The 20,217-nt window shown below is 40.8% G+C and overlaps 1 protein-coding gene across 2 annotated transcripts in view; it reads right to left on the bottom strand.

Annotated features, from left to right (window-relative positions):
* Window positions 1-16,280: 16,280 nt before the first annotated feature.
* Window positions 16,281-20,217, bottom strand: part of mbd1a (methyl-CpG binding domain protein 1a) — a 65,012-nt gene continuing 61,075 nt past the window's right edge. For both annotated transcript variants that reach the window (XM_034171851.1, XM_034171852.1), the window contains one exon: window positions 16,281-18,877. In XM_034171851.1, coding sequence (XP_034027742.1) covers window positions 18,623-18,877 — 255 coding nt within the window. In that variant the 3' untranslated portion in view covers window positions 16,281-18,622. The remainder of the gene's footprint in view (window positions 18,878-20,217) is intronic.

Genomic DNA, 20,217 nt, shown 5'->3' with positions numbered 1-20,217 from the left:
CTGCTGTGACTGGATAGCATGTATCCTTAGCGCTTGGCATCACAGTTTATTGCACCTTTCCCAGAAGCTACTGTCATCTGAGCACTGATATTGATATTACATGTGCTTATAGACAAAAACAAATAAGAGACAAAATTCAATTTATTATTCAACTAAACTGCAAATATATGAATTTTTTTTAACATTTATGAAACACTTCTCTAAACAAGGCCATAGGGTCACTGACCCTAAAGAGATTCCCTCCTTGGCACAGTGATCTATTCAACAATTCAGTGTTACAACCAAAACTATGATACATACACTTTTCTTTCCTTTATATTTGACATCATTGACCATGAAAACATACCACTAGAACTTGGAATCACTTTTATGTCTTTATTAGTTCAAAAGTTATTGTATAAAAATGATTTTTCAGTAATGGCGGTTTTCTTTTGGATCTAGCTCCATAACATTTGAAGCTACATCAAATCTGATGACACCTTACTGAATCAGTACAGATTCAGCTACAATTTGGTGTTAGTTGTGCATCTCTAGCTTCATTTGTCACCTCACACTGACACATTTTCTATTTTCCCTATATTTTTGCATATTCTGAATCACCAGATCCAGAATCCGGATCCGATCATCACCAAACTTTGTTGTTTGATAGAACATTTGACTATGTTACACCCTAATTTTTTTCAAGCCTTTCTGCCTTGTTTTTGTGGAGTTAGAAACTAGAATGTCAAAATTCCCCCTATCCCACAATGGTGAAGAATCCTTTAAAAAATTCCCGGATCGTGATCCGGATCACCACTAAAATTTAATCACTTTTTCCTCTTGTCATTTCCAACCACTCCACAAAATTTCATCAAAATCCGTTCAAAACTTTTTGAGTTATCCTGCTGACAAACAGACAAACAAAAAAACGCAACCAAAAACATAACCTCCTTGGCGGAGGTAATTACATTAAATCATGAAAAAGATAAGATGTTTTGTATGCTGAATTTTTTTTCTAAACAATTTTCTGCATTTTTGCTACAAAATTAAAGAAAAGCAAAGAAACAATGGATACACTCAGACACAAACAAACAGACACTTAAACAGAGGGTCAGTTCACCAAACCCAGCTGTTAACCGGAGCCATATGCTAACCTTAACTAGTACAATAAATTAATTAATAAATAAAGCCTCTCTCATCACGATCATAATCAAATGTGTCACTTACAGATAAAAATGACTAAAGTTTCAATCCAAACGGCAAAAAGCTTTTTTCACCCTCACATCATGTCAACGTGTCACTTCTTCACTTTAGGCAACACAGCAACAAGACCCTGGTGGCGAGACTGGGAACTGCAGTTTTAAACAACAAAGGAGACGGTCAGTGTATGGTCACAGCAGCAGCAAGCGGAAACTTGCCGTTCATTTTTAATCAGAGTGGGCATTCTGTAGTGCAAGAGAACGGTCACTCTGCCGCCAGCTAGGCAGGACCTAAAGAAACCAGCAGTCTATTTTATGAAAATACTGAGTGACGCAACACAGCGACTGCCAATCAGAGTGATCAGGCAGTGTGACGTCAGCTGGCTGCTCACACAAACAAAATAAACCAAGATGGCTGAGGTGATGGTCTAGTGGTTAAGGCATTGGGCTTGACACCAGAGGATCCTCGGTTCAAATCCCAGCCTGACTGGAAAATCACTAAGGGCCATTGGGCAAGGTCTTTAATCCCCTAGTTGCTGGGGTGAATGTGAGGCTTTATTTGTAAAGCGATTCGAGCATCTGATGCAGATCGGAAAGTGCTATATAAATGCAGTCCACTTACACTGAAATAGCTTTTTTCTGTAAAAATACACTTTTTTTGTTTGTTTGTTTTTTTTACTTTCACTTTCGATACTCTGTGTGCTTCTTACCCTGTGTGCTGCTACACAATCCTGCTGAAACCTTAGCCCAACAACCAGTCCTGAAGTGGGCCAGATACTGGCTTCTCTCTCCTAGCCTGTGATTGGTTGGCAGCTGAGACGCTAACGCCAGCTTCACTTTGATGTGGCTTGAGTATTGCTCTCCCATTGGTGGTTTTGGAGTGGGAATTCCCACTCCAAAACGAAGGCCAGTATCTGACCCAATTCAGGGCTGGTTGTGGGGCTACTGAATCCTCAATTTCCCTGAGGGAGTCCGTAGGTGTGCGTGCGGGTGTGAATGTGTTTGTTGTGTCCCTGTGACAGACTGGTGTCCTGTCCAGGGTGTACCCCGCCTCGTGCACCATGACTGCTGGGATGGGCTCCAGCCCCCCTGCGACCCTTAATTAGAGAAAGCAGTTGAAGAAGAGTGAGCGAGTCTGTCCAAAGGGAGCAATAAAGTTATCTAATCTAACGTTTCTCATGTATTTTGTAAGTTAGTAAGAAATAAACAGTAAATCTAAAAACAGTTTTTGTAACCAGATAAGACCTCTGAAGGGATTTACAGACATTTTACAGAGATGTTAGCATGCACGCCACAGGAACGCACAAGCAACAAAACCAACTACGTGTCGCCATCATTTGTAGCTAATGTAACCGTAGGGTCAGAGTGCAGACTTCACCATCACGGGACCACGACTTTATACACTCACAATACTCTTCAAAATAGTCTGATATTAATAAACTGTGCTTCATTTGAAAGCTTCGATGAGTGTTCTAGCCCCGCCGCTTACATCCAAACCACACGGAATGTTACGCAAACATTTTTTCATACGGCGGTGCAGCACCTATACTGACACGTTACTGTTCGCAAACTCCATGTGTAACGGAGGCCAGCAGGTGTCGCTGTGCAGATGTAGTTAGTAAACCTCACTCCCAACAGCTCAAAAGGATTCTCTGGTCACAAGGCCAGAGCCCTGGGTTTTAGCCTTCTGGTTAGAGAGTCCAACTTCCATGCCGGAGCTTGTGAGTTCTCGTCCTTTGGGGAGCGAATGGGCGGAGTCAATAACAACACAACGCAGAGTGCAGCCGCTACACATGGACCTGCTGTCTGTTTTACCCACTTCACACTGTGCCGCTTCCCGCGTTCAGCCATCTATGTGAAGAACGTGACGTTCACGTCGGCTAACAGGTCTTAACTCACACACACACACACACACACACACACACACACACACACACACACACACACACACACACACACACACACACACACACACACACACACACACACACACAAAAAATGAAATGTACAACCCTGATTCCAATGAAGTTTTGGACGTTGTGTAAAATGTAAATAAAAACAGAATACAATGATTTGCAAATCCTCTTCAACCTATATTCAACTGAATACACCACAAAGAAGATATTTAATGTTCACACTGATAAACTTTATTGTTTATGTGCAAATATTTTCTCATTTTGAAATGGATGCCTGCAACACATTTCAAAAAAGCTGGGACAGTGGTATGTTTACCACTGTGTTACATCACCTTTCCTTCTAACAACACTCAATAAGTGTTTGGGAACTGAGGACACTAATTGTTGAAGCTTTGTAGGTGGAATTCTTTCCCATTCTTGCTTGATGTACGACTTTAGCTGTTCAACAGTCCGGGGTCTCCTTTGTCATATTTTGTGCTTCATAATGCGCCGCACATTTCAATGGGCGACAGGTCTGGACTGCAGGCAGGCCAGTCTAGTACCTGCACTCTTTTACTAAGAAGCCACGCTGTTGTAACATGTGCAGAATGTGTCTTGGCATTGTCTTGCTGAAATAAGCAGAGACGTCCCTGAAAAAGACGTTGCTTGGATGGCAGCATGTGTTGCTCCAAAACCTGGATGTACCTTTCAGCATTGATGGTGCCATCACAGATGTGTAAGTTGTCCATGTCATGGGCACGAACACACCCCCATACCACCACAGATGCTGGCATTTGAACTTTGCGCTGGTAACAATCTGGATGGTCTTTTTCCTCTTTTGTCCGGAGAACATGACATCCAAGATTTCCAAAAACAATTTGAATTGTGGACTCATCAGACCACAGCACACTTTTCCACTTTGCGTCTGCCCATTTCAAATGAGCTCGGCCCAGAGAAGGCGGAGGCATTTCTTGATGTTGTTGATGTATGACTTTCACTTTCCGTGGTAGAGTTTTATCTTGAACTTGTAGCTGTAGTGACGAACTGTGTTGACAGTGGTTTTCTGAAGTGTTCCTGAGCCCACGCGGTAAGATCCTTTACACAATGTCGGTTTTTAATGCAGTGCCACCTGAGGGGTCAAAGGTCACGGGCATTCAATGTTGGTTTTTGGCCTTTTTGCTTACGTGTAGAAAGTTCTCCACATTCTCTGAATCTTCTGATTATACTTGTATTATGGACTGTAGATGATGGAATCCCTAAATTCCTTGCAATTGAACGTTGTTCTTAAACTGTTGGACTATTTTTTTCACACAGTTGTTCACAAAGTGATCCTCGCCCCATCTTTGCTTGTGAACGGCTGAGCCTTTTGGGGATGCTTCTTTTATACAACCCCTGGCAAAAATTATGGAATCACCGGCCTCGGAGGATGTTCATTCAGTTGTTTAATTTTGTAGAAAAAAAGCAGATCACAGACATAACACAAAACTAAAGTCATTTCAAATGGCAACTTTCTGGCTTTAAGAAACACTATAAGAAATCAAGAAAAAAAACTGTGGCAGTCAGTAACGGTTACTTTTTTAGACCAAGCAGAGGGAAAAAAAAATATGGAATCACTCAATTCTGAGGAATAAATTATGGAATCATGAAAAACAAAAGAACGCTCCAACACATCACTAGTATTTTGTTGCACCACCTCTGGCTTTTATAACAGCTTGCAGTCTCTGAGGCATGGACTTAATGAGTGACAAACAGTACTCTTCATCAATCTGGCTCCAACTTTCTCTGATTGCTGTTGCCAGATCAGCTTTGCAGGTTGGAGCCTTGTCATGGACCATTTTCTTCAACTTCCACCAAAGATTTTCAATTGGATTAAGATCCGGACTATTTGCAGGCCATGACATTGACCCTATGTGTCTTTTTGCAAGGAATGTTTTCACAGTTTTTGCTCTATGGCAAGATGCATTATCATCTTGAAAAATGATTTCATCATCCTCAAACATCCTTTCAATTGATGGGATAAGAAAAGTGTCCAAAATATCAACGGAAACTTGTGCATTTATTGATGATGTAATGACAGCCATCTCCCCAGTGCCTTTACCTGACATGCAGCCCCATATCATCAATGACTGTGGAAATTTACATGTTCTCTTCAGGCAGTCATCTTTATAAATCTCATTGGAACGGCACCAAACAAAAGTTCCAGCATCATCACCTTGCCCAATGCAGATTCGAGATTCATCACTGAATATGACTTTCATCCAGTCATCCACAGTCCATGATTGCTTTTCCTTAGCCCATTGTAACCTTGTTTTTTTCTGTTTAGGTGTTAATGATGGCTTTCGTTTAGCTTTTCTGTATGTAAATCCCATTTCCTTTAGGCGGTTTCTTACTGTTCTGTCACATTTTTGAGACATATTGCTTTAAGTTTTCTGTCTTGACGCTTTGATGTCTTCCTTGGTCTACCAGTATGTTTGCCTTTAACAACCTTCCCATGTTGTTTGTATTTGGTCCAGAGTTTAGACACAGCTGACTGTGAACAACCAACATCTTTTGCAACATTGCGTGATGATTTACCCTCTTTGTTTGATAATCCTCTCCTTTGTTTCAATTGACATATCTCGTATTGGAGCCATGATTCATGTCAGTCCACTTGGTGCAACAGCTCTCCAAGGTGTGATCACTCCTTTTTAGATGCAGACTAACGAGCAGATCTGATTTGATGCAGGCGTTAGTTTTGGGGATGAAAATTTATAGAGTGATTCCATAATTTATTCCTCAGAATTGAGTGATTCCATATTTTTTTCCCTCTGCTTGGTCTAAAAAAGTAACCGTTACTGACTGCCACAATTTTTTTTCCTGATTTCTTAGTGTTTCTTAAAGCCAGAAAGTTGCCATTTGAAATGACTTTAGTTTTGTGTCACGTCTGTAATCTGCTTTTTTTCTACAAAATTAAACAACTGAATGAACATCCTCCGAGGCCGGTGATTCCATAATTTTTGCCAGGGGTTGTATCCAAGCATGACACTTACCTGTTTCCAAACAGGTGTTCTTTGAGCATTCATCAACTTTCCCAGCCTTTTGTTGCCCCGTCCCAGCTTCTTTGAAACGTGTTTGAGGTATCCATTTCAAAATGAGCAAATATTTTAACAAAAACAATGAAGTTTATCCGTTTGAACATTAAATATCTTGTCTTTGTGGTGTATTTAATTGAATATAGGTTGCAGAGGATTTGCAAATCATTGTATTCTGTTTTTATTTACATTTTACACAACATCCCAATTTCATTGGAATTGGGGTTGTACAAGCAGGGTGGCCCTGAGAATAAAATCAGCCTTTACAGAATTTTTTTTTTGACATGTGAGAACCTGCAAACAGACGCTGAAAACATCAAAATATCTAAGAAAGCGAGATACTTATCTAGCAGCTGCACTTTCCCGGTGCAATGTTAAAAAAATTCATTATAAATGAGTAAAACATGAAAGACGGGATGCACTTTTGATGTGCAAAAATTTTAATTTTAACTTCAGTTGCATGTTGTCATTTCTAAGTTATAAAAACTGTGGGAATAAACAACTTTTTGCTCAAAATAAAGAAAATTAGTCATTTACACCAGCAGACAATCTTTATTTTTAATGTTACCATTTTAATTATATTTTGTTTTCTAGTTTACATTTTATGCAAATAAATAAATAAATAAAAATGGCGGATTCTACTTATGGAAGAGAAAGTGGGTTTTCCCCCTCATTTTATTTTCTATATATTATATATATATATATATATATATATATATATATATATATATATATATACTCGTATATTAGAAAAAGGTATTTGATAAAGGAAAGTGCACAGAACATAAACAGGTTTTCAGCTGAATGCGTTTGAAATGTTAAAATAAGTACAAATTACTCAGAAGCAGCTTCACTTTACTGTTGATTAAACCAATTATTGTTTCTGTGATGTCACAAAGGTTCTGAATGGTGCCTCCTTCACTCCAAGTAGCTGATTTAGATCTTTTTTTTCTTGTGGTTAATGATTTCTTGAACTCACTGAGGTGAAAACCTACTTCTTACTACCAGATATTCACCACAGTGTATCACCTGAACAGGTGTGCAGCAGGGACTGATAGGATCCATGCAGGACAACAGGACTATGGAGGCTCTGGTCTTCTTGTCCTCATCACCTTTCAGAAAGTTAAAATCTCCAGTGGTAATTCATAGAGCTCACATGACACAAATAATTTTAATATATTTTTCATTTAACAGGCCTGAATGTATTAAAAATAAAATCCAGGATTCTCTGTTTTGAAACTGTTGTACTGCAAATTGAACAAACTAATTTTAAAAATAGATTGAGCCTCACCCTGTCATTAATTAAGGACACAGAGTGACCACAGTCAATAAGTCAACCATCTGCTAATGTGCACACCGTACTACAACCCCTGGCAAAAATTATGGAATCACCGGCCTCGGAGGATGTTCATTCAGTTGTTTAATTTTGTAGAAAAAAAGCAGATCACAGACATGACACAAAACTAAAGTCATTTCAAATGGCAACTTTCTGGCTTTAAGAAACACTATAAGAAATCAGGAAAAAAAAATTGTGGCAGTCAGTAACGGTTACTTTTTTAGACCAAGCAGAGGAAAAAAAATATGGACTCACTCAATTCTGAGGAATAGATTATGGAATCACCCTGTAAATTTTCATTCCTAAAACTAACACCTGCGTCAAATTAGATCTGCTCGTTAGTCTGCATCTAAAAAGGAGTGATCACACCTTGGAGAGCTATTGCACCAAGTGGACTGACATGAATCATGGCTACAACACGAGAGATGTCAATTGAAACAAAGGAGAGGACTATCAAACTCTTAAAAGAGGGTAAATCATCACGTAGTGTTGCAAAAGATGTTGGTTGTTCACAGTTAGTTGTGTCTAAACTCTGGACCAAATACAAACAACATGGGAAGGTTGTTAAAGGCAAACATAATGGTAGACCAAGGAAGACATCAAAGCGTCAAGACAGAAAACTTAAAGCGATATGTCTCAAAAATCGAAAATGCACAACAAAACAAATGAGGAACGAATGGGAGGAAACTGGACTCAACGTCTGTGACCGAACTGTAAGAAACCGCGTAAAGGAAATGGGATTTACATACAGAAAATGTAAATGAAAGCCATCATTAACACCTAAACAGAAAAAAAACAAGGTTACAATGGGCTAAGGAAAAGCAATCGTGGACTGTGGATGACTGGATGAAAGTCATATTCAGTGATGAATCTCAAATCTGCATTGGGCAAGGTGATGATGCTGGAACTTTTGTTTGGTGCCGTTCCAATGAGATTTATAAAGATGACTGCCTGAAGAGAACATGTAAATTTCCACAGTCATTGATGATATGGGGCTGCATGTCAGGTAAAGGCACTGGGGAGATGGCTGTCATTACATCATCAATAAATGCACAAGTTTACATTGATATTGTGGACACTTTTCTTATCCCATCAATTGAAAGGATGTTTGGGGATGATGAAATAATTTTTCAAGATGATAATGCATCTTGCCATAGAGCAAAAACTGTGAAACCATTCCTTGCAAAAAGACACATAGGGTCAATGTCATGGCCTGCAAATAGTCCGGATCTTAATCCAATTGAAAATCTTTGGTGGAAGTTGAAGAAAATGGTCCATGACAAGGCTCCAACCTGCAAAGCTGATCTGGCAACAGCAATCAGAGAAAGTTGGAGCCAGATTGATGAAGAGTACTGTTTGTCACTCATTAAGTCCATGCCTCAGAGACTGCAAGCTGTTATAAAAGCCAGAGGTGGTGCAACAAAATACTAGTGATGTGTTGGAGTGTTCTTTTGTTTTTCATGATTCCATAATTTTTTCCTCAGAATTGAGTGATTCCATATTTTTTCCCCCTCTGCTTGGTCTAAAAAGTAACTGTTACTGACTGCCACAATTTTTTTTTCCTGATTTCGTATAGTGTTTCTTAAAGCCAAAAAGTTGCCATTTGAAATGACTTTAGTTTTGTGTCATGTCTGTGATCTGCTTTTTTTCTACAAAATTAAACAACTGAATGAACATCCTCCGAGGCCGGTGATTCCATAATTATTGCCAGGGGTTGTATATGGGCACAGTGCAGGGGTATTTGGGGTGTCCAACTCCATGGTGGCATTTACACGGTGTAAACTCTGAGCGGTGAGGTGCACGCTGACACTGTGCTGTAATTCGTCATTTCATGGATCCTCGTTGCGTTTATCATTCCCTTTAAGAGCCTGCCGCACGTGAACCTGGTGCGTCTCTATTTAGACCACCATTCACAGATTTGCTCATGAGCAAATAGATCAAGCAGTCAAACGAACAGCATCCAGCAAAGCTCCCTGAGGTGAAGCAGTGACGTGCCTCGCTCCTGTAGCAACTCTACCGTCCACCCGATGTCTTCCGCAACTAATCAGCAAAAAAAAAAAAAAAAAAAAAAAAAAAGTTAAAAAAAATAAATAAGGTATAAACCAGTTTTAAAGGTTTTTTTTTTAAAACTTGAACAGTTTTAAGTTCAGTTATTAGGGTTTATGAGTGAAGAGGAGGAACATGAGCACTCATGCATGTTACTGTGTGTGCACATGTAGCATGAACCCTTCTCTGGACGTGCTGCCGTATAAAGAGCAGAAACTCTGCGCTCAACTTCAGACGAGGTTTTTAGTCTGGTGAAATCACTTCCTGCGCTTTCATGAGAGTGACGCAGCAACACTGCATCTGACCACACCCGATAGACCAGCACGCTAACGAGCGCAAAGATGAGCGTCATGAAGGTGAGAACTGTGTCATCGGGAACTTTCGATGACACGCAGCGCACTGCACTTAAGACATGATTGTCCCTCAGAGACAACATCAACTGACATGGGAACAAACACGGCACCACAGGGACAGTCCACGCAGTATCGGAAGGTTCACCAAATTGAAAATTTGTTTTTCTAAACACTGGGTGCCACTTATAGAAGGGCGGCGCCGTGCCCTTCTGGGGCTGCAGCTCAAACCTTTTCTCAATCATAAAATAATAAGTGGACCAGGTCTGATACTGTGCAGAACACGGATCATATGCAGATCCTTCAAGCAGAATTGTGTCACCGCCTGTCTGGAGCTACTTTCTTGAGAAATTCAGCTGTAGTGCACATTCCTGGAGCTTTCCCCACCGTCACAGTCACCCCACCTTCTTGAGCTAACATTTGGTGGGTGACAGTTGACTGGACATTGAGCCATGAGAACATAACAGAGGCATCTGTCAGGACCAAACCATCACACTGCAGTAGGATGAGGTGTAGGGTCGGAGTAATTAACAGCTTTAGTTCCTCTGGCAGCAGGCTGAGAGTCACTAGACCACAGAGGGAGAGTCACCTGATCAGATTCCTCTAATAAACGTGTTTATTCTCAGGACCATCACAGTGTTTCTCAAACCAAGGATTGTTTAATCAACCAATCAACATTTATTCATATCACCCTTTACAGCAGCCAGATGGTGTCCAAAGTGGTTTGCAGTAAAATTAAAGATCAACAATTCACAAAAACAAAAACGTATAAGAGTTAAAATGGCACATAGAAAAAACACGTCACAGCACCACCAGGTATTAAAAGCCAGTTTAAATAAATAACTCTTGAGCTTTGATTTAAAAGTTCTGGGTCAGAAATAGTCTGAAAATCAGGAGGTAACCTGTTCTACAGTGTTGGTTCAGGTACCACAAAAACACCATCACCCCAGAGTTTCTATTTTGACCTCAGAACATCTATGTAAAGTCGACCACATGCCCGTAATGTCCGACTGTAAGTGAGGAGAGTTAAAATCTCAGACAAGGAGGAAGCTGCAAGAGCAATAATAGGTTTAAAAACAAACAAAATCTTATAACCAATTCTCAAACAAACTGGAAGCCAGTGGAGTGAGTGAAGTACAGGAGTAATATGCTCACTTCTGGACGTGTTCATTAAAAGACAAGCAGCAGCATTTTGCACAAGTTGGAGGCGTGTAAGAGAAGACTGGTTAACACCAGCATGAAGTGCATTACAGTCACCAAGTCTGGAGCTGATGAAAGCATGAATGACCACATCTACTAACACCAGCATGAAGTGCGTTACAGTCACCAAGTCTGGAGCTGATGAAAGCATGAATGACCACATCTACTGAGGAAGGACTTTACTTTAGCCAAAAGACGAAGCTGGAAAAAACAGAGTTTACCTGTCAATCAATCCCCAAACAGCTGTCAAATATCACAAATACTTAACAGCCAGTTTTAAATAATTAGCCAGAAGACCAAAATTTGACGGTGCAACATCTGGCATGACAGAATGTCCAAACACAATGGTCTGTGTTTTACCATCATTCAGGTTTTGGGAAAGACACTGATTTACATCACAAATACAATTAAATAATGAATTCAAAGCATCGCTTCCATTAGTCCTTACTTTCAGATAGATTTGCAGATCATCTGCATAACAATGAAAGGACAGGTTCAGCTTGGTTATAATTGACTCCAACAGCAATATGTACAATGAGAAATGGAATAGGGCCAAGAATAGAACCCTGTGAAACTCCATAACACAGAAGAGCAATTGATGAGGGGAAGTCACCAAACATAATGGAAAAACTCCCCTCAGCCAAATGCGATTTAAACCACTTAAGTACAGTACCATGAATGCCAATAAGATGTTCTAACCGGGAAACACATACTGTGTGATCCACGGTGTCAAAGGCTGCTCTGACGCCCAACAGAATCAGCACAGCAGGTTCCCTCCATCCACAGACAGTAATGTCATTATGTACTTTAATGAATGAATGAATGATGATTTATTGTCATTACAAGTGCAATGAAATTATCACACCCAATTACCGCAGACAAAAATACAATTAATCCACAACTGTTACTAGTTGAACGTAATAATGGCACACATCAGAATTAAAACAACAGCACATATACATTTGATTGTTTATGTGCTCTAAACTTGAAACAGTCTGTCATCTGAATTGAGGCAAAGTGAGTGTAGGCCACAGCAGAAATACAGCGCAGCCGAGCTTGGGGGGGCTAGTGGGAACTGCTGCAGCTACAAGTGCCGCACGGCCTCCTGAAGGGGGAAGGAGGAGTGGCAAGTGCGGAGACCGGGGTGGGGGTGACAGAAACACAAGGAGTGGGAGCGTGCGTCCATGTGTGCAGATGGTTCAGTCTCTGTCCTTGTATGTGTAGAGTCTGGTAAATGGACTGCATTTATATAGCGTTTTTCCATCTGCATCAGACGCTCAAAGCGCTTTACTATTATGCCTCACTTTCACCCCGATGTCAGGGTGCTGCCATAAAAGGCACTCACTACACACCGGGATCAATAGGGGATTAAAGGCCTTGCCCAAGGGCCCTGAGTGATTTTCCAGTCAGCCAGGGATTTGAACCCATGATCTTCTGGACTCAAGCCCAACACCTTAACCGCTAGACCAAACAAACAAACCCTGAGGTAGTGAGAAGGGGGTTTTTTCCTCCATCTTCTAGAGGAAAAACAAGCGGGGCATTTTGACCTTCGGTAACTGATACGTTTGGGTTAGGCAGAGAAGGACAGAGGACAGTGTGGCTTCTCTTAACTGTCCAGATCCAATTGTATAAATGAATATTCACTGGCCTCCAACATCAATACCTTTGCAGGGCAGACATCTGCTCCGAGCTGAATTCCAAACTACGTTTCAAGAGTCAACGCAGTCTGAGACTGTACAGCCTTACCAACCTCAATCATGACGGACAGACATGGGGTTGTGGTTTTGGTGGCAGCCATCTTGCCAATTTTCCAGTAGATCAGGGCAGCGCATAATCCTAACAACAGAAGCCCAACTACCATAAAGACAAATAAGAATAAATCCTCCGACCTCTTCCACGGACAGTGGTGCCAAGCACGCCACGTGCCACTCCTTCCAGGCATCGAGAACATAGCCCGTGGGATAGGTTCCTTCTGGGCATGTAAGGTCCCCCAGCCCTGATTTCCTTGTTGATAAGACTGTGTCAATAGCATTGAGAGACCAGCTGATCAATTCCAAGGTTATTCCGAATGCAATTTGAAGAATTCAGTCAAAGTGCTGACTCAGCAGTGTCGCGATCTAAATCCAAATTGGAATTTTTCAAGAATCTGATTGTCTTCTAAAAATGTCTGTAACTATAAATTCAACCTCTTCTAAAATCTTGGAGAGAAATGACAGATGACAGACAGGAATAAAATTAGATCAAACTGAGGAGTGGAGGTCAGGTTTTTGAAGACTGGGTCGAACCACAGCAGGTATCAAATCAGCTGGAACAGACCCTGGACTAAGACGAGAGTTAGTATAAATTAGGAGACCCAACGGGATTAAAAACCTCCTTCAGCACCTCCGCTGGAACATCTAATGGCTCAGTCACACAGCACTTAATGAAAGGCAATGAAGCCCAAAAGAGAACAAGAAAAATGGACTTTCGTTGGCATCGTTTAACCTTCGCGCAGCTTCGTTCCTGCAGCTGGTGCTTCGTCAGGATTTTTAATTTGATTTGATTTGAATTTATTTGGCAATAAAATTACATAGGAATACATAAAAATACTGCCAAGGATAACACAAGAAAGCTTCCGATATGGATGCTTATTTACATTGTGGTCCTCGGAGAAAAAAAAAGAAGAAAAAAACAGACAAACACAAAAATGAAATACAGTAATGGAAAAGCTCATCAAAATGTGTTGCAGAAATACATGAACCAGACAATAATACTAGTAAAACTGACAAACAGTAAAAGTATATTCTTGAGCAATAGCTCTAAGCAATTTACATACAGACCAAGCAGCTAGCCAAGATAAACACTCGGGAGACACTCGGACCTGTTTTAAGTCTGGTTGAGCGTCTTTTCATATATCTAGATATAAACAGAGCTAGATCTAGTTATTCTATCTATATATAGAGCGCTAGATCTATCTAGTTAGTCTATCTATATATATAGATCTAGTTATTCTATTGATAGATATAGAGATAGACCTAGTTATTCTATCTATATATAGATATGAATAGAAACAGATCTATATCTCATAAAAGCAGTTTTCATTTTTAACCTACACATGAACCTGCAAATTCAAACCAGAGTAAAGACATACAGTGAGGTTTGTGTGTGTCATGGCGCCCCCTGCAGTCATTTGTTGTCACCACACAGAGGTCAAATTTAAGACAATCAGATTAATGAGCTTCATTATCCACAGAGCCAACGTGGAAGATTAAAGGAAAAAAACGTGACGCCACACTTCCTTAAAAAACATTTTATCTTCATATCAAAGGCTCAGTGTTTTAGTTTTTTCAAAGACAATATGTGCATATTTACATTTACAGAAACACTTTTCATATAAAACAAACTATGAACAGCTACGTGTCGACGAAGAAAACAGGAAGAAATACATTATTAAAACAAAAGCTAAAAGAAACAAAGTCCAAACTGCGCCACCTAGTGTGCAAAAAGGACATGCTGACAGGCTACGAGCTCATTACATTGGGCAGCGCCACCTACTGTTAAACTGACAGAAACAGTAAAGGTCAGGAGAATAAAGTCCTAATATTTTGAGGAAATGTTTTTTTCTTCCGGAAAATAATATTTCATGAATTCTTTAATCTGTAAAAGTTTCATTGCAGGTGAACAAATGAGACACTTTGAAAATTATTGCTGCAGTTTGTTAAATCACCGCTTTTGTCTAAACAACATTAAAACCTTTGAACTGACAGTGTGTGTGTGTATATATATATATATATATATATATATATATATAGTGAGGAAAATAAGTATTTGAACACCCTGCGGTTCTCCCACTTAGAAATCATGGAGGGGTCTGAAATTTTCATCTTAGGTACATGTCCACTGTGAGAGACATAGTCTAAAAAAAAAAATCCGGAAATCACAATGTATGACTTTTTTTTTAATAATTTATTTGTATGTTACTGCTGCAAATAAGTATTTGATCACCTACCAACCAGCAAAAATTCTGTCTCTCACAGACCTGTTAATTTTTCTTTAAGAAGCCCTCTTATTCTGCACTCTTTACCTGTATTAATTGCACCTGTTTGAACTTGTTACCTGTATAAAAGACACCTGTTCACACACTCGATCAATCACACTCCAACCTGTCCACCATAGCCAAGACCAAAGAGCTGTCTAAGGACACCAGGGACAAAACTGCAGACCTGCACAAGGCTGGGATGGACTACAGGACAACAGGCAAGCAGCTTGGTAGAAGACAACAACTGTTATGATTATTTATTAGAAAGTGGAAGAAACACAAGATGACTGTCAGTCTCCTTCGGTCTGGGATTCCATGCAAGATCTCACTTTGCGGGGTAAGGATGATTCTGAGAAAGCTCAGAACTACACAGGAGGACCTGGTCAATGACCTGAAGAGAGCTGGGACCACAGTCACAAAGATTACATTAGTAACACATGATGCTGTCATGGTTTAAAATCCTGCAGGGCAGCAAGGTCCCCCTGCTCAAGCCAGCACATGTCCAGGCCCATTTGAAGTTCACCAGTGACCATCTGGATGATCCAGAGGAGGCATGGGAGAAGGTCATGTGGTCAGATGAAACCAGAATAGAGCTTTTTGGAGTCAACTCCACTTACCATGTTTAGAGGATTAGAACAACCCCAAGAAAACCATCCAAACAGTGAAGCATGGGGGTGGAAACATCATACTCTGGGGGTGCTCTTCTGCAAAGGGGACAGGAAGACTGCACTGTACTGAAGGGAGGATGGGGTCATGTATTTTGGCAAACAACCTCCTTCCCTCAGTAAGAGCATTGAAGATGGGTCATGGCTGCGTCTTCCAGCATGACAATGACCCCAAACACACAGCAGGGCAACTAAGGAGGGGCTCCGTAAGAAGCATTTCAAGGTCCTGGAGTGGCCTGGCCAGTCTCCAGACCGCAACTCAATAGAAAATCTTTGGAGGGAGCTGAAACTCCAAACATGAAAGATCTAGAGATGATCTGTATGGAGGAGTGGACCAAAATCCCTGCTGCAGTGTGTGCAAACCTGGTGAACAACTACAGGAAACGTTTGACCTCTGTAATTGCAAACAAAGGCTACTGTACCAAATATTAACATTGATTTTCACAGGTGTTCAAATACTTACTTGCAGCAGTAACATACAAATAAATTATTTTAAAAAAAATCATACATTGTGATTTCCAGATTTTTTTTTTTGTTCAGATTATGTCTCTCACAGTGGACATGCACCTAAGATGAAAAGTTCAGACCCCTAAATGATTTCTAAGTGGGAGAACTTGCAAAACATCTTTATTCTGGAACTGTTGCAGCGTCTTTGGTAAAACAAAGACTTTCATTAATTTGCTTTTTTTTTCTCTTACTGAAACAATTTTTGTTTAAGCTATGACTTTGTTCGAGCACAAGTTTTACAGTGTTGTTTCTGATTTTTAAATATGTATTAATGCTTTATTTTAATGTTTATTTTCTGATAAATACACATTCTGTTTACACATTATTCTGTTTACTTATTGTCATAACAGTAAAGATGCGCATATTTGTGACATCGTGTTTCCTGCGTTTGTCCAAAATAAAGATGACTGCAACACCCACATCAGCCACGAGAGGCAGCATAGTTGGGAGAGTCGTACAAAGCACACAAAATGGTGGAAAGTTTTGATAAGAATCTGACTTTCTTCATAACGCGGTCACTGTTCTGCACTCATCTGCCCCCTGGTGGAATAAAACATCAACAACATGGACTCGAGATGCATATTTTGCGTGAAGATGCAGAGTGAAACTGAAGCATGTGTCCATCTTCAAAGCTTTTTCCCCAAAATATTATGACTTATTCCCGAAATCTCAAAAGAAGAAATCAGATGAGTTAAAACTATCACACGCATTAAAAAAACAAAACAAAACAAACAAATCCTGAGGTAGTGAAGTTTTTGGCCTTTCCCATCTAAATCCAGTTCAGCAACCAAGTCCACCCCACCTGAAGACAAAGAAGGATCCAACAACACATCTGACACTTGGGGTTTTGAACTTCACCATTTACATGAACAGGCGCCAAACACTGCTGCCCCAAGTGGCAGCCAGAGGTAACAGTTTGAAATGTTTGGATTTTGTTTCCCAGAAATTCGTGCACGTAGCTGCAGCTGTGCCTCGTGTCCAACACTCAAACAGCGACATTCATACAGACGCAGTGAAGCTCCGCCCACTTCAATACTCTGCAACTGTAAAGCAATTTTACCTCAAAAATAACGGTGATGAGAGGGTTAATAAAAAATAAGGGCTGACACGGTGAAAAGACTAAGGCTTTGTGACAGTAGGCGGGGCTTCTTAGCATATGTAATGTTACATTATAACGTAACTGCGAGAAACATGAAGACTGCAGTCAGAACATCTGTGAACTGTTTGAATTAACAGGAAACATTTAATACTTTAAAACGAAACCTTCAAAGACGCAACGACAGACACGTGACGCCAAACACGTGACGCCAAACACGTGCCAACAGACGTGATGCCGAACATGTTGACAGACGTGGCGCCAAATGTGCCAACAAACACATGACAAATGTGACACCGAACATGTGAAAATGAACATGTTGACAGACGTGACGCCAAACATGTGACAGACACATGATGCCGAACATGTGAAAATGGACACGTGACAGACACGTGACGAAGGACACGTGACAGACACATGACGACAGACACGTGATGGCGGAGATGAAGCCAGCTGGTGAAAACACATCAGCACCAAGAGTTGCATGAAAACTGTGACGGAAAACTTTAACGGTCGTCAGTGTCGAGGTCAATTGCAAAGCAATTTACTGTCTAAAATAACGGCTACACCCGCCATAAAAAACAAAAAGCTGACAAGGTGAAAAGACTAAAATTTTGCAGCAATCGGCATGTTTAATGTTTACATTATCATGTAACTTGTCAAGAAACATAATGACTGCAGTCAAAGCACATGTGAATCATTTGTAGAAGTTTTGGATTTAGTGTTAACAGGAAACACTTTAAAACATAAACACACATGACACAGACACGTGACTACAGACACCTGACAGACGTGACTGACATGTGACTACGGATATGTGACTATGGACATGTGGCTGTGAACACATGAGAGACACGTGACCGGCACGTGACAGGCATGTAACTGGCACATGACTGACGTGACAGACACGTGACTGGAGACACGATACAGATACTTGACAGACATGTGACTGTGGACACGTGAGGACAGATATGTGAGGGCGTGTCCAAGATGAGGCCAGCTGGTTTAGACACGTCAGCACCGTCAGCTTTGTTAACACTGTGCGAGTTGAGGACGAGCAGCTTTAACGGACATCAGCATTTCGCTTTGTCTTTCTCTGGGACGTTTTGTCTCTGTCAGCCGTCTTCGTTCAGTAGTGTTTAAAGGAAAAACAAGTGTTTGGAAGGAGGCACTTCTTTTTGGAACACTAGAAATAATCTCTAACCACGTGTTGCCAGGGTATCAAACCTGTGACCTTTGCCCAGGTCAAAGGTTCAGACGTCAAAGAAGACGACTGGGAGTCTGTGGCGCTGACAGTACATTTGTTCTCACTTCTTTCACTTCCTCCTCCTCCCTTTTGATGTGTCCCCGCTTCACACCCTCGCCTCCCAGGAGACAGGAGACGCAGGTGAGATGGTCCGGCCTGAGCAGCAGCTGACAGGTGGCGGGTCGCGCCTCCAGCTGACGGGTTAAGGATCGAACCCACGATCCCCGACACATGACCATCTCCTCCAGGTCCAGGAGCAGAGACACCAGCTGCGAGAGGCACAAACATTAGCATGGTTAGCTTACGGTCAGCGTGGCGGCACATCAAACCACCGCCTGAACCCTCTGACCCATAGACATTATATACGTAGATGCCTCATAACTTGCTGCAATGTAATCTTGTGTTGCCGCCATATTGGATGGGTCTCTTCACAATAGGCTCGCACGGAGAGTGAGCAAATTTGTCTGTATTTTGTGCTGCTTACGGTTGCAATAACCGGTGCTGTATAGAAACCAGATCGCGTGGGATTACCTTTCACAAATAAGGTTGAACAATAATTTGGGTTGTTTTACCATTTGTAATATTATAAATGGTAAATGGACTGCATTTATATAGCGCTTTTCCATCTGCATCAGATGCTCACATTCACCCCAATGTCAGGGTGCTGCCATACAAGGCGCTCACTACACACCGGGAGCAATAGGCGATTAAAGTACTTACCCAAAGGCCCTTAGTGATTTTCCAGTCAGGCGGGGATTTGAACCCCGGATCTTCTGGTCTCAAGCCCAACACCTTAACCACTAGACCATCACCTCCCTTTATGTCATGGTAACAAACGGTACTTGCGTGTAATGTTATTACAGCAGGAACTGGTACTCTCTCTCATTAGCTGTGTTTCCATCCAACTAGTATCGCAACTCTTAAGCGAATTTTTGTTAATGCGGCAAAAGGAAGAGTGCATTTGTGCACATTTCCATCCACTTCCACGCTTTTTTCACAATTCTTTGGAATTGAGAACCATCATTTCATGCTTCTGTCATTTGTGGTGTCTGTATTTCACAGAGTAAGGCTGTACCACGTCGCAAAATTAACAACAAGAAGCTGTGCAACACACTTCTTTTTTGAGGCTTTCAGCTCTCCAGCCCCAGTCAAAAGCCTAACAAGGTAGTTTATGACCCTGGAATGACCTGGAACTTTCTTTTCCTGGCCTTGAAAAAAATGTTCATCTTTGTAACAAATATTAAAGTAAAAATCCGCACAGCCTAAGCGCTCCCATGCAAAAAAACAAAACAAAAAACAATTAGTATTTTTTATTTTATTAGGGGTGTCTAATCAAAGTTAGGCTGTGCAGATTTTTGCTTTAATATCTGTCTCACCTTGACCCAGCACACCATTTTACACATCTTGGATGTGTGTGTCTTTTTGATTGATCTTTGTAACAAAACCAGGTGAGCGAAGCAGAGGAAATTAAAGCGATGTCCCGTGTGTGTGTGTGTGTGTGTGTGTGAGAGTGAGAGAGAGAGAGGAATAAATTCAAATGAACAATCCAAACTTTTCTTTACTAAATTATAAAATTAATTTATACATTTATCTATATGCCATACAATGT

Source organism: Thalassophryne amazonica, chromosome 6 (assembly GCF_902500255.1).
Source record: "Thalassophryne amazonica chromosome 6, fThaAma1.1, whole genome shotgun sequence".
Lineage (NCBI taxonomy): Eukaryota > Metazoa > Chordata > Actinopteri > Batrachoidiformes > Batrachoididae > Thalassophryne > Thalassophryne amazonica.
Note: the sequence above shows the minus strand (reverse complement) of the source record. Positions and strands in the feature narration are given on the sequence as shown.